The sequence below is a fragment of the Felis catus genome, chromosome E1 (assembly GCF_018350175.1).
Source record: "Felis catus isolate Fca126 chromosome E1, F.catus_Fca126_mat1.0, whole genome shotgun sequence".
NCBI classification, from domain to species: Eukaryota; Metazoa; Chordata; class Mammalia; order Carnivora; family Felidae; genus Felis; species Felis catus.
In genome coordinates, this window is record NC_058381.1 from 40,501,437 (window position 1) to 40,515,178 (window position 13,742).

The 13,742-nt window shown below is 55.6% G+C and overlaps 1 protein-coding gene across 1 annotated transcript; it reads right to left on the reverse strand.

Moving 5' to 3' along the window:
• Positions 1–707: 707 nt before the first annotated feature.
• HAP1 (huntingtin associated protein 1) lies at positions 708–10,327 on the reverse strand. The gene is given in 13 exon segments (XM_045044177.1): positions 708–1,469; positions 2,128–3,105; positions 3,397–3,677; positions 3,857–3,986; positions 4,162–4,250; positions 4,385–4,519; positions 5,286–5,589; positions 6,300–6,421; positions 6,817–6,892; positions 7,095–7,519; positions 7,884–7,978; positions 9,022–9,959; positions 10,254–10,327. Coding segments are annotated over 12 exon segments (3,150 nt in total). The 3' UTR covers positions 708–1,469; positions 2,128–2,624.
• Positions 10,328–13,742: the final 3,415 nt, after the last annotated feature.

Consider the following 13,742-nt stretch of genomic DNA (forward strand, 5'->3'; position numbering starts at 1 on the left):
TGTGCATGTGCCTTCCCCGGGGTCCTTGTTACCACGGAGATTCTGACTCTTTGGGTCTGGGGTGGGACCTAAGAATCTGCATTTCTGACAAACTCCCAGGAGATGTGGGTGACGCTGGTCCACAGACCACACCTGAGTAGCAAAAGGCTACACTTCTTCCCAGAGTTCCCTGTAGGGTTAGCCTCGGTGCCTAGCACTCCCTTTCATTAGCTTTCCTTCCGTTCTCAATTCCCCACTGTCCCCAAGAGTGATTCCTGGGTCATCTTCCAAACAAACTACTTGTTTTGAAATGCTGTTCCAGGTCTGATTCCAGGTCTGAGGGACGTTTACCTAAGACAGTGGGTGATTCTCGCCCGTGCCTTTCCCCTCACAGGCAGGGCACTGGGCCAGAGTCCCTGGAGCAGAAAAACAGGGAAAGGAGCCTGTCTGAGCATGAGCTCCAGAGGCCTGAGGGCCTGGGTTCACATCCCAGTTCTGCAACTAGCTGTTAGACCCGCCTGGGTCTGTTTCATCCTCTAATAACCATTTACCAGATCACCCACCCCCCCCCCCCAGGGGTTGTTGATATGACTAAGTAATGCATTTAACAAACGTCCATGGCACATGGTTCAGTATTGGAGCCCATCCTCTTTCTACAACTTTGCCCCAGCAAAGCTGCATGCAGGGGCACACACACATGCTCCCAGAGAAAGACGCCGGAGTGCAGGCCAGGTAGTCCACAGGTCCTTTATTTCCTGCACCAGCAGGTGCACAGGCTGACAAGCAACAGGAGAGTGAGCAACACAGCAGGAACAGAGCCAGACTGAAGTGGGCAGGAGGTGGGGGAGCCCCAGACTCCAGCTGTTTAGGAGTAAAGAGTGGGAGAGGGCAGAACATCTAGAATGAAGAAAGGAGAGGCACAGAGGACTGAGGGGAGGACCGGGGGGAAGGAGCAATGGGCAGGGAGCCTGGACACATGGGCCACAGGCAGGGAGATGGGGGCGGGGCGGGAGGAGGCCCCCAGTGGGCGGAGGGACCCCTCACCCACACACAGAGATACTCTTGGTTACCAACAGTAGTTAGGGACTGAGAAGAAAGGACCAAGAATGGAGGAAGAAGGCCAGGTCCCTAAAAGTCAGCAAGGACTCAGGGGCCACCTTTAACTTGAGGGTCAAGGGCCTGTCGTTAGAAAGGTAGTCAGAACACCTTCCTACACCAGTGTCTGAGCCCCACCCCCAGCTCAAAGCCAGGTCTGGCAGCAGACAGACCTCCCCTCAGGCACCCCCATCCCCTGCAAAGGGTCGAGGCTTGGGTCCTCAAGCCCCAGCCCAGGTTCATGGGGACAGAAGGCAGGCCGGTGACAGACAGGGGGGTCCTGTTTGGGAGGATGGGAAGGAGGGTCTGGGGTAGGTGGGACTTGGCCAAGCAGCTGAAGGAGGGGCCTCAGGCTGTCTGTGGGGCCTCTGAAGGCTGCTGGGAACCAGCAAAGCCTGGAAGAGAAGGGAGGGGTAAACTGAGGGCTTGGACAGCAGGCAGGGGCCGAGGCCTTGTCGCTGTATCAGAAAGACAGCCGCGATTGATAGTTTTACAGGCTGCCCACTGGCTGGCCAAAGAGGTCACCGTTCAGTTTCCAAACTGCACAACCTTACACGGTGACCCTGATGAGGCTGCCCAGCAGTGACCAAGCGGCCACTGGAGTGGGGGCAGCCCACACATGCCGGTGAGGCTACAAATTTCACGGCTGATGAGCAGGCCAGGCAGGCACCACCAGGACAGGGTCAGAGGGGAGGGACAGGCCAGGAAAAGTCATTCTGGCATAGCAGTGAGGAGAACAGGCTCAGACCCACTCCAGCTAAGTGATCTTAAGTTCTTAAGTTCTTAAATGATCTTAAGTTCTTACTTAAGTTCTCCAAACCTCAGTTTTCTCACCTAACAAAGGGCTGGTAACAGCTACCTTCAGGGGTGCGAGGACTAAAGGAAACAATGCCAGTCACTAAATCACCTTTGGTGTCTCTGTGAGCTCCTTGAAGGCAGGGCTCACACTCAGCAGGTGCAACTCCCCAAACTTTGGGGCTTCCAGCTGGGGAGAGGAGACCCTGACCCACCCCCCGGCACCCTGGAAGAGACCTAGCCCATCTTCAGACTCACCCAGGGGGCTGGTCCAGCTGCGACCCTTGCTGGCAGAGGCCTTTGTCCCAGTGGCCTGGGTGGCCCCAGAACACCCCTCTTCTTCCCAGGCCCTGGGAGGATGGTTGGCCCAGTCCTCCTCCAGCCTCTGAAACGGCTGGGTCAGCACCCCGGGCTGCTGCTCTGATCCGCTCCCTGTACCTGTTGCTGTCACTACTGCAGGGCTGGGGAGCCTCGGGGATCGGGTGGCAGAGTGGGAGACAGGGAGAAGGGGGCAGCAGAGACGGGAAGCAGAGGCACAGTAGGGGGCTGCAGTCCTGGTCATGACCTTCAGCCCGGACCCCCAGGCGAAAAAGGGGTAGAGATCTGGAATCCTAAGCAAATTCCACATAAATGAGCCCTGGGGCCATAGTTCCCACTGAAGGAACCTGGAGGTGCCTATGCAAATGATATGCAAATTCCATGCAAATCATCACACTGGGTGAGGCCAAGCTGGGGTAAGTGAGCATTTGGGGGGCTCACCTACCCTCACCTTTCACTGATGATCTGTAGCTGGTCTGGCTGGCCGGAGGGAGGCCCCTGTGGGAGCACTCACCTTTCTGGAGCATCTTCAGCCTCAACTGCCGACTATAACGCGCATCCAGCCAGTTAGCCAGTTGCTGGAGGACGCGCTTCATGTTTAGGCGAGAGGGGCCCAAGCCGCTAGCCTCCAGCGCTGAGGTCCCTACGTTCCCCTGCGTTGCTTCATCCAGCTCCGGCTCCACCTCCTCCCAGGCCTCGGCCTCCTCAGACACCAGCTCTGCCTCTTCTGTTGCCCCCTCCTCAGCTGACGCCACCTCTTCTGTGCCCCCCTCCCCCCCCCCCCCCCGTTCCTCCTCAGGCACCAATTCCTCCACAGGCACAAAATCTTCCGCCACAAAATCCTCTGCTGTCAGTAACCCCTTCTCAGCCTCTAAGCCCCGGTCCTGCTCTCGCACCTCACTGCGGCACAGCCTGTATCTGGGCAGGGAGACAGGAAAGTCTTTCTGTGCCCCTGAAGGCCAACCCCAGGCAGAGCCCCCAGCGCCCCCCTTCCACCTGCCCCTAGGACATCTCCAGCCACCAGGGTTGAGGAGCTCTCCTGCTCTCTGCCCCAGTCTCCACATAGATCCAATGGCTATTCCTCAGTTCTGTCCCAACTAGAGGAGAAGGGAGCTGGGTACCCGCCTCGAGGCTTCAAACACCCAGCCCAGGCGCCAGGTAGGAAGGAGGGTCACCAAACCCTGCACAAACCCTGCTTTCTCCTAGTACCCCCCACCCTGCTGCACAGAACAGACCGGCAAGGATAATAATATTCCTTCTGCTCCCCTCCATGATTTAACCTTTACAGCCCATCCCACAGCTAGTTGCCATAGGAACAAATCCGTTTTAGTAAGGCTCAGACAGTTCAAGCCATTGGCCAAGGACACATAGCCAATAAAGGGACCAAGTTGGGACGCGGTCCCAAATGTTTCCAGCTCCCAGGCCAGTGCTCCTTCACTCTCCGCCTCTGTCAAGGTGAAGGAAAGGCTTCGGTCCCCACCTGGAACAGCCTAAATCAGATGACCACCTATGGGGCAAGATTTGAAAGAAAAGGGAGCAGCCCCTTCCAGAACAACTCAACCCAGCCAGCCCAGAGCATAGGGCCTTCTCTAGGGCGGCAGGATTGCAGGTGGTTGTCTGACTGCTGAAAAGTGAGGGTGGTTGATGGGAGAGCCCCTAGCCAGCTTACCCCAGCTGTGACATCTCCTCCTCCTCCGTCTTCCCATGATTCCTTCAACAGAGAAAAGGGCTTGCACTGTCCCAAGGCAACATTAGCTGAAACCGCAAAGTCCCTGCGGGCCCCAACATGTGAAAAAGTCCTGGGGAGAAATGACGGGCCCAGACATGGGGACGGAGAAAAGGGTGGGGCGGGGGAGGGGCTGGGGCAGCAAACAAGGGGCGCCAGGAGTGAAGGAAGATCAGAAGCAAACCCCCTCCCCACTCTGGGAAAGTGAGTGTGGGTCAGGCAAGGGCCTGGGGGTCCCAGCAGCGCACCTTTCCATAAAAAACACAGGGTCCGAGATAATCCTTATAGACCTTCTGAGCTCCTCACCCAGGGCCTCCTGAAAACCAGGAAGGGCCTCCTGTGGTGGAGAAGGGGTATTACCAGGGGATCCCCACAGAACTCCAGCCCCTACTCCCAGGCACAGAAAGGAAATCAGCCAGCAGGGCTGAGGCACAAGCACACAGGCAAAAGCGGGCAGCCGGGGGTCCTCACCAGAGGTACGGCGTGTGTGTAGCGGGTGACAGGGTCAGTGGACCCCGGCGCTTGCTGGCGGAGGGTCTTCACCTCCTCCTGAGCCTGGGTCAGCATGCCCCCACGCTCCGTGTACTTCTCCCATAGGTCCTGCAGCTGGGAAGCCACTTGCAGATTCTGTTGGGACCCAGACCCACCCAGCCCGCCCTTTCCCCAGGGGGCTAAGAGGCGAGACGCCCAGACTCTGACACAGGGTGCCCCCAGGTAGGTCCCTGGACTCTACTCCACTCAGACACCACCTGCTAGGCCCCATGCCAGATGCTGAGGGTGTGCAAAGGGACAGACCCAGTTCCGGCTCAAGGAGCTTGTCCTCCCAGGAAAGTCAGGCAGCCGACCAAGGGCCCCGAGCTCCCCGCTCTGGGTCACGGTCTCTCGAGGGCAGGGGCAGGAGCCGAGGGCAGTTTCACCTCATGCTGGAGCCGCATCTGGATTACTCTCTCCAAAGCCAGCTGCTGCTGCAACTTCTCAGTCTCAGCCCCATGCTGGAAGGACCCAAGACTGGTAAGCACCCCTCCCCCCAGGCCTCCCCACCACTTCCGACAGGTCTTCCCAGGCACATGGGTGAGGCTTTGGCAGCCCTTTAAGTAAGAAGTCACATAGAGTGAGGCCACGTAAGGCAGGAGAGTCATGCGGCCTGGTTCCTGGAACACGCTGTGACCCTCTCTGGGACTTTGTCCCCTCCCTGGGACAAGGAGGAGGCAGAATGAGGGCTCTCTGAGATCCCCTCCAACTCGGACTCTGACGCAGAGAGGGGTCTGGGGCCTGGCCAAGCCAAAAGCCCCATGAGGTGAGGACAGGGAGGAGGCGGCTTGGGTGTGGCGGGGCCATGACAAGAGGGAGCCCTGGGCACACCCGGACGCACCGACTGGCAGCGTTGCTGCAGCTTCAGGACCTGGGCCCGCAGCTGGGTGACCTCCCTCTGCTACTGGTCCTGGGCCTCCCTCCTGAGCGCCAGCACCTCTGACAGCTCAGCCATCTGCTGGCTGGCCTCGGCTGGCGACAAGCGGGGACAGAAGGTCGGCTCCGATCCCCTTGGCCTTCGGGGACCAGTCTGGCCCTCCCACTGCCTCTGTCTACCCCGCCCCTCAGCTCCTGTGTGTTGGGGGGGGGGGGGGGGGAGGTCCGTCTTTGCAGGATTCACCTTCCTCACTTGGTCTCCTTTCCGTAAATGTTAGTTAACTGACACGGAGCAAGGCCCTGGGTGACCAGTCTGCCAGGCCTGGTCCCAGCACACACGGGGCTCAAGTCTAGTGGGGAAAGTGATGGGCGAGGAAATCCTGCCAGTGCGTAGTCTGGGCTCCGATGGAGCGAGTACAATGGGCACGCTGGGGGTCTCAGCTGCGACACCCTGTCCTGCCTTACGAGGTCTGCCTCTGCGGGGCAAGCGGGGCTCCGCCAGGCACAGAATGGCAAACAAGGCCCAGACAGGGGGTGGAGAGGCCTGGAGGCAATCACAAGACACTGGGAGGGCTCTGACGCTGGGGCTGGGGTGGGGGTTGAGGTTACCCTTTAGCCAATGGGAAACTTGGGGTTTTAGGCAGAGGATGACGTGGTCAGATTTGGTTTTAGGAAACTTATTTGGGCTGTGTGCAGAATGACCCGGAAGGGCAGCAATCCAGGCAGGGAGACCGGTTAAGGCTAGAGTCAGGGAGGTGAGGAGGAGAAAAGACACTTGAGCCTCTCTGAGGAGATGGAAGCAACAGAACTTAGGGACCAGTTCCCATGCTAGGGACCTGGGGACCCGTGGGCCAACAGGGAAGCTGAGGAACCCAGGGGGAAGGAAGGTCAGGCCTGGGGGGAGGGGAACAGCATGAGTTCAGCCATCTTGTGCCTGCAGCTCACAGCCAGACCTGAGCTCCCCAGGGACCAACGCTACGCCTCCCTCTTCTTCATAAACACACAGTAGCAGCACAGCCCCTGGCCTGGCCCCGGTGCCTCAGCGCCTGGTCTCTGGCAGCTCCCGGCTTCTTCCCTTCCTTGCTTCCAGGCCCCTTCTTCCTGTGCCCCAAATAACAAAAGGCCACAGGCTTAGAGGGACCCTGGGGCTTCTGTACAGCATTTTACAGGGTGCAGAAAGCACTTCCTCAGCTGTGCCTCTGGAAGGGTCCACAGGGCTGAGAGTACTCCTCCCCATGCTAACGAGGGAGGTTCAGCGGGTCAAGGAACACCGTCCAAGCTCACACCGCTAAGAAATGCCAGAGTGGGGACTCGAACTCAGGTCTCCAAACTCCGAGTTCTGAGTTCTTCCCCCCACCCCAAGTTACAACTTCACGTACAAAACTGCTCCACACAATCAAGGGGTAGAGCTGAGAGGCCTGGAGGGAGGGCGGGAGGCAGGGGCAGAGGAGTTAACACCCCCTGGCCACGGATGTGCCCTCTGCCCACCTGCCCACCTCCTCCCTCAGCTGCTCCTGCAGGGCTTCCAGCTGCGGCCAGTCGTGCAGGACCTCCGTCTGCCGCAGACAAGTCCTAGGGGTGAGAGCCACAGAAGCCAGGGGGTGGGGGACCCAGGTCCCAGCCCACCTGGGGGCTGCCCGCCTGGGCTCAGTGTGGCGGTCTCCATTAGTCCCAGCAACCCTGCCGGCAGGTGCACCGTCAGTGTTCCTGTTTGCACACAGGGAAACTGAGGCACAGAGAAGGGGCTGCCCAGGTGAAAAGGCAGGACACTCACGGCTCAGGGGCTCCATAGGAATGATAGTGCGGCTGCTCTTCCTCCTCCGGCTCCTCCTCCTCTTCTTCCTCCTCCTCCTCCTCACAGTCTGAGTAGAGCTGAAGGAGGTCATCTCTCAAGCTCACCTGGTATCTGAGGTGTAAAATCTGGCAGTGGGGGAGAGGGGCCCTGTCGGAACGCAGGCGGGGGCGAGCACAGGTCCAGGCACGGGGCGGGGTGGGGGTGCTGTAGGTAGGTCTGAGATGGCACGCTCCCTCCCCTCCTCCCTGCCCGGTTACGTCCTCCCTGGCTGAGCCCAGCATGGCTTCCAGTTTGCTGTGCTCCCCCATCAGAACACTGTTCTGTCTCACCAGGGACTGGCCAATGCGAGCCGCAGTATTTAGGTCCCGCTCTGTCTGCAGAGGGACCCCCATCCACGGGGAATACTTTCCTGTTTTCTGGGCTCTCCCAGACAGGTGGGAGAAGCAAGGGAGTGCACAGGGGTCAAAGGGAAGCTAGGCCACTAGGGGAAACCTTCCCCACACCCTAGTTTTCCAGGGTACTAGAAAAAAGTCTGCCATCGACACACTGTGGGGCCTGACTCAGCTTCCCCTTATGGAGAAGAGCACATCAGACCAGATGGCTCTACAAGCAATTCCGGCCTGGGTATCCGGCATATACCTGCCTTCCATAAGAGGGACCCCTGGCTCGGCTCCCAGAGAAATAATCAAGCAGGAAAAAGACAAGACTCCTACCCCTCCAGGGGAAAATGAAAACAGAGGCCTGGCTAAGGCTCAGGCTGGGCCGGACAGGGAAAGCAGTACACAGCTTCTCTAGCAAATTTAACATCACTTTGACATCTTCTTGGGTGATCTCGGCTGGCGGGGGTTGGTCAGGGCACAGCGCTGCAAAAGCAGGAGTGGAGGCCAAGGTGGGAAAAGGGAGGACACATGCTACCCCACATCCCACTGTTTCCTGCCCGATCCTCAGTTCTCCCTCAACGACAAGAGTCAGCGACAAGGGAGCTCCCTTCCTGCCCCCACTATTCTCTCCAGACACCCCCAGTACCCAGCACTCCTTTCCGCTGCTCCCAGGGCCAAATGGGCTCTTTTGTGCCCTGGAGGGGCCTGGGTGAGGTCAAGGGATCACAGTCCTCCAAGCTCAGGTGGAAATGAGTTCTCAGGACGCCCGGGTCCCTGGTACCAGGGGAATGCAGGAGGCTAGCGACAGTACAGCCCCAGACTGACTCATCACCTCTTACCCGGAGGGCGCTCTCGGCCGACTGGAGCCTCATGGGTCATGAAACAGACGCAGTCACCCACCCTGCACCTGTTGCGTGTGGAGAGGCGGGAGAGACTTTTCCAGCACGCAGTAGGGGCTCCTGAGCCTCTAGACCTAATCCAGAGATCTCCCGAGACCCAGGAGAGGGTACAAGGGGAAGAAACCTGAGGCCCCGCCCACCCCGAGGCTGGGAAAAGCCGGGCTTCGACACCCGCAGCCAAAAGGTTGACAAAACCTTCCCACCCACCTCCGCCCACCCACCTCCCCAGCTTGGTGCGGCGGGCGAGCACACGCTCAGAGCGAGCCTGGCAGCGCCCTCCCGCAGCCCCCCGCCCCTCTCCTGGAATTGCGGTTGACTGAGTGGGGCGGGGCAGGGGGGACCGTGAGAGTGCGCAGATCTGGGGAGCAACAGGCGCGCAGAGCCGGGCGGACGAGCGCGCGGGTGCGCCGCCCTGACCCTCAGACAGCAATCAGGGGACGACAGAAGGTTGGAGAAGAAGGGCAAGAGGTGTCCGAACAGGCACCGCAGTGACAACGCAAGTGGGTGGAAGGGTGAGACTGAGTGCCAGAGGGGGCGGGGCGCCTGGAACCGACGCGCCCCCCCCCCCCCTTCTGCCTGGAAATACCCAGGTCCCACCCGCTCTGGGGTCCTGGGGACCCGGTTTACCTTCCTCCAGGTCCCGAATAAAGGCGGCGTGCTCGGGGCCCGACATCCCAGGCCGCTGTCCGATGTAGGCGGCCGGCGTCTTCCAGATGCCCGCCGCCTTCTCAGTCCCCAGGCCAGTGGCCCGGGGACCAAAGGGCCCTCGGAATATGAAGCGAGTCTACTGCGCGTCCGAGTTGCCGGGCCCAAACTGGGCATTCCGCTGGGCGGCTGCGAATGCGGACGCGCGCGGTGTTCCTGTCGGGGATCCAGCCTTGGAGGTCGGGCCAGCTCCGGCGGGGGCGGGTATCGAGACGGATGGGGATCTGGATCCCGTTCGCGGTCCTTCCGTCAGTGCCTGCGCAGGGGCGGGTGCAGGCTGCGCTGAGGGCTCTGGAGAGGAATGGGTTGTGGGTGGGGGTGCGGGGGTGACTCCCGCTGGAGCCCGGGTTCTGAAGCGGTGCCCCACGAGGCCCTGCCCGGGCTCTTTCGGGCGCAACTTGAGTCCGCAGTCTGCTGCGGCAGCCCCGCCTTTATAACCTGCGCCTGGAGTGCGCGCCCGCCGGCCCGTACCACGCGCGGGAGGGGGCAGCCAGGGAGCAACCAGTGGTGCCCGGGACTGGGAGTCGCGCGCGAGGGGACGGAGGTGACGGAGCAGAGCGCAAAAAATCAGAACAAGGAGAGAGTCGAATGGCGGTTCCGGCCGGTTCCATGGGCTTGGCTCCGAGTGCAGGGTTTCTACTCTCCTCTCCACCTCCGGAGAATGGTTCTGCCCAAAGTCGCGGCTTCCCTGGACTTCGGGTACCGGGACTCCGAGGTCCCTACCTGGGGGGCACAGCCTCCCTCCATTCCCGCGGGGGTTGCCGGCTGCTCTCCCTGGATGTGATCTGGGAGTTAGCGCAGGGTAGTGCTTTCCCCGGTGGCTGGGAGATGCATCCCGACCCGAGGACTGTTTCAACGCGCTGCCCAGTCCGGCGCGTCACACGCTGGTCCTCGCGCTCACGCTCCCGGGGCTCCAGCCGTTTGACAGGCCTTCTTCTTTCTTAATTCGTCTTACTACCTTTCCTCGTGCTTTACCTCTAGCCCTCATTCGCTTCGCCCACCTCCTTCCACCCTGGCAAACACCTGTTCTTGCTGCAGACCCCGCTTAGAGGGCTCCCCCTGAAGACTCCTCCAACCTCGTCCCCTGTGGCCCCAGAGCGTCCCTCATCCGGCGGCCGGCAGTGCTCAAGAGTGTGTCTATTTCCAATCCAGACCTGCGCCCCTTCAGCGCAGGGAACGGTCCCTCAGAGTGCACCACGGGAGGCGGGCCGAGGAGTTGTGGGGCCATTTCTGTGCCTTTAGACTGGAAGAGCCTGCAGGCCCAAAAGAGATGGTTATGGCACTAATTCTTCTTCTTCTTCTTCTTCTTTTTAATGTTTACTGATTTTCAGAGACAGCGCAGGGGAGGGACAGAGCGTGAGAGCATGCCCACCCACGAAGGAGGGGCAGAGAAAGAGAGAGGGAGGGATAGAAAGAATTCCAAGTAGGCTCTACGCTGTCAGCACAGAGCTCAACGCAGGGCTCTGTATCGTGAACCGTGAGATCATGACCTCAGAATCAAGACTTAGATGCTTAACCGACTGAACCACCCAGGCGCTGTCTTATCTTCTCACTCTGGTCCTCACGTAGTGGAAGGGTGGAGGGAGCTCTCTGGGGCTTCTTTGATAAGGCCACCAGTTCCCACGCCTGAGGGTTCCCCCCTCAAGACCTAATCACCTCAGAAAGGCCCCACCTCCTAACACCATCACGCTGGGGGTTAGGATTTCAACATGAATTGCAGGGGGACACCAACACTTAGACCATAACAACCCTATCATTCTTTAAAAACAAAACAACAGGGGGGCGCCTGGGTGGCTCTGTCGGTTGGGCGGCCGACTTTGGCTCAGGTCATGATCTCGCGGGTCTGTGAGTTCGAGCCCCGCGTCAGGCTCTGTGCTGAATCGCTTCTCGGCCTTTTGGCTAAGATCAAGTGCAGGCTCTGTGCTGACAGCTCAGAGCCTGGACCCTGTTTCAGATTCTGTGTCTCCCTCTCTCTGACCCTCCCCTGTTCATGCTCTGTCCCTCTCTGTCTCAAAAATAAATGAACAGTAAAAAAAATAATAATAATAAAAAATAAAAATAAATAAAAAATAAAAACAAAACAACAGCAATAACAAAAACCCACCAGCTTTTGGGGCGCCTGGGTGGCTCAGTCGGTTAAGCGTCCGACTTCAGCTCAGATCACGATCTTACAGTTTGTGAGTTTGAGCCCCACGTCTGGCTCTGTGCTGACAGCTCAGAGCCTGGAGCCTGCTTGGGATTCTGTGTCTCCCTCTCTCTTTGCCCCTCCTCTGTTCATGCTCTGTCTCTTTCTCTCTCAAAAATAAACAAACATTAAAAATAATAATAATAATATTTTATTTAATCCGGTATCTCCAATACTGATACATGAATTCAGCAAAGTCGCAGGGTACAAAATCAACGTGCAGACATTGGTTGCATTTTTATATACCAATAGTGAAGCAACAGAAAGACAAATAAAGAAACTGATCCCATTCACAATTGCACCAAGAATCATAAAATACCTAGGAATAAACCTAACCGAAGAGGTAAAAGATCTGTATGCTGAAAACTAGAGAAAGCTTATGAAGGAAATTGAAGAAGACGCAAGGAAATGGAAAAGCATTCCATGCTCATGGATTGGAAAATAAGTGTTGTTAAAATGTCAATACTACCCAAAGCAACCTACACATTCAATGCAATACCAATCAAAATTGCACCGGCAGTCTTCGCAAAGCTAGAACAAACAGTCCTAAAATTTGTATGGAACCACAAAAGGCCCCGAAGAGCCAAAGTAATACTGAAGAAGAAAACCAAAGCAGGAGGCATCACAATCCCAGACTTTAGCCTCTACTACAAAACTGTAATCATCAAGATGGTATGGTATTGGCACAAAAACAGACACATGGACTGATGGAACAGAATAGAGAACCCAGAATTGGGCCCACAAATGTATGGCCAACTAATTTTTGACAAAGCAGGAGAGTATCCAATGGAAAAAAGACAGTCTCTTTAGCAAATGCTGCTGGGAGAACTGGACACCAACATGCAGAAGAATGAAACTAGACCACTTCCTACACCATACACAAAAATAAACTCAAAATGGATGAAAGACCTAAATGTGAGACAGGAAACCATCAAAACCCTAGAGGAGAAAACAGGCAACAACCTCTTTGACCTCAGCCACAGCAATTTCTTACTCGACACATCTCCAAAGGCAAGGGAATTAAAAGCAGAAATGAACTATTGAGACCTCATCAAGATAAAAAGCTTGTCCACCGCAAAGGAAACAATCAACAAAACTAAAAGGCAACCGACAGAATGGGAGAAGATATTTGCAAATGACGTATCAGATAAAGTGTTAGTATCTATAAAGAACTCACCAAACTCCACACCCTAAAAACAAATAATCCAGTGAAGAAATGGGCAGAAGACATGAATAGACACTTTTCCAAAGAAGACATCCAGGTGGCCAGCAGACACATGAAACACTGCTCAATGTCACTCCTTATCAGGGAAATACAAATCAAAGCCACACTGAGATACCACCTCACACCGGTCAGAGTGGCTAAAGTGAACAAATCAGGAAACTATAGATGCTGGAGAGGATGTGGAGAAACCGGAACTCTCTTGCACTGTTGGTGAGAATGCAAACTAGTGCAGCCACTCTGGAAAACAGTGTGGAGGTTCCTCAAAAAATTAAAAACAGAAATACCCTATGACCCAGAAATAGCACTGCTAGGAATTTACCCAAGGGATACAGGAGTGCTGATGCATTGGGGCACATGTACCCCAATGTTTCTAGCAGCGCTTTCAACAATACCCAAATTATGGAAAGAGACTAAATGTGCATCAACTGATGAATGGATAAAGAAGATGTGGTTTATATATACAATGGAATACTACTTGGCAATGAGAAAGAATGAAATCATGCCATTTGCAGCAACGTGGATGGAACTGGAGGTATTATGCTAAGTGAAATAAGTCAGAGAAAGACAGTTATATATTTTCACTCATATGTGGATCTTGAGAAACTTAACAGAAGACCATGGGGAAGGGGGAAAAATAGTTACAAACAGAGAGGGAGGGAAGCAAACCATAAGAAACTTAAATACAGAGAACAAACTGAAGGTAGATGGGGGAGAGGGGAAAGTGGGTGATGGGCATTGAGGAGGGCACTTGTTGGGATGAGCACTGGACGTCGTATGTAAGCCAATTTGACAATAAATTATATTTTTTAAAAATAAAATAATAATAATAAATTAAATAATATAATAATTTTTATTTAACTCAATATCTCCAAAATATTATCATTTCAACATGTAATCAACATAAAAAATTATTAATGAGATTATATTTTCCATTTTTTGTAATGAATTGAGTGCATTTTATTCTTACGGCCCATCTCAGTTGAGACTCAAATTCATTATTCTCTTTATTTTTCTAAATATAATTTGTCTTTTTTCCACTATATACCTTTAAATTTTTTTCTCTTCATCACTGGATTTCATCAATTTGATCATGATGTGTCTTAGTAGGATTTTTCTTTTATCCTTCCTGGGGCTGATCGAGCTTCTTAGATTTGAGGGTGTATAGCTTTGATCAAAATTTGGAAATTTTTCAACTCATTTCTTTTTTTTTAATATTTATTTTTATTTTCGGTT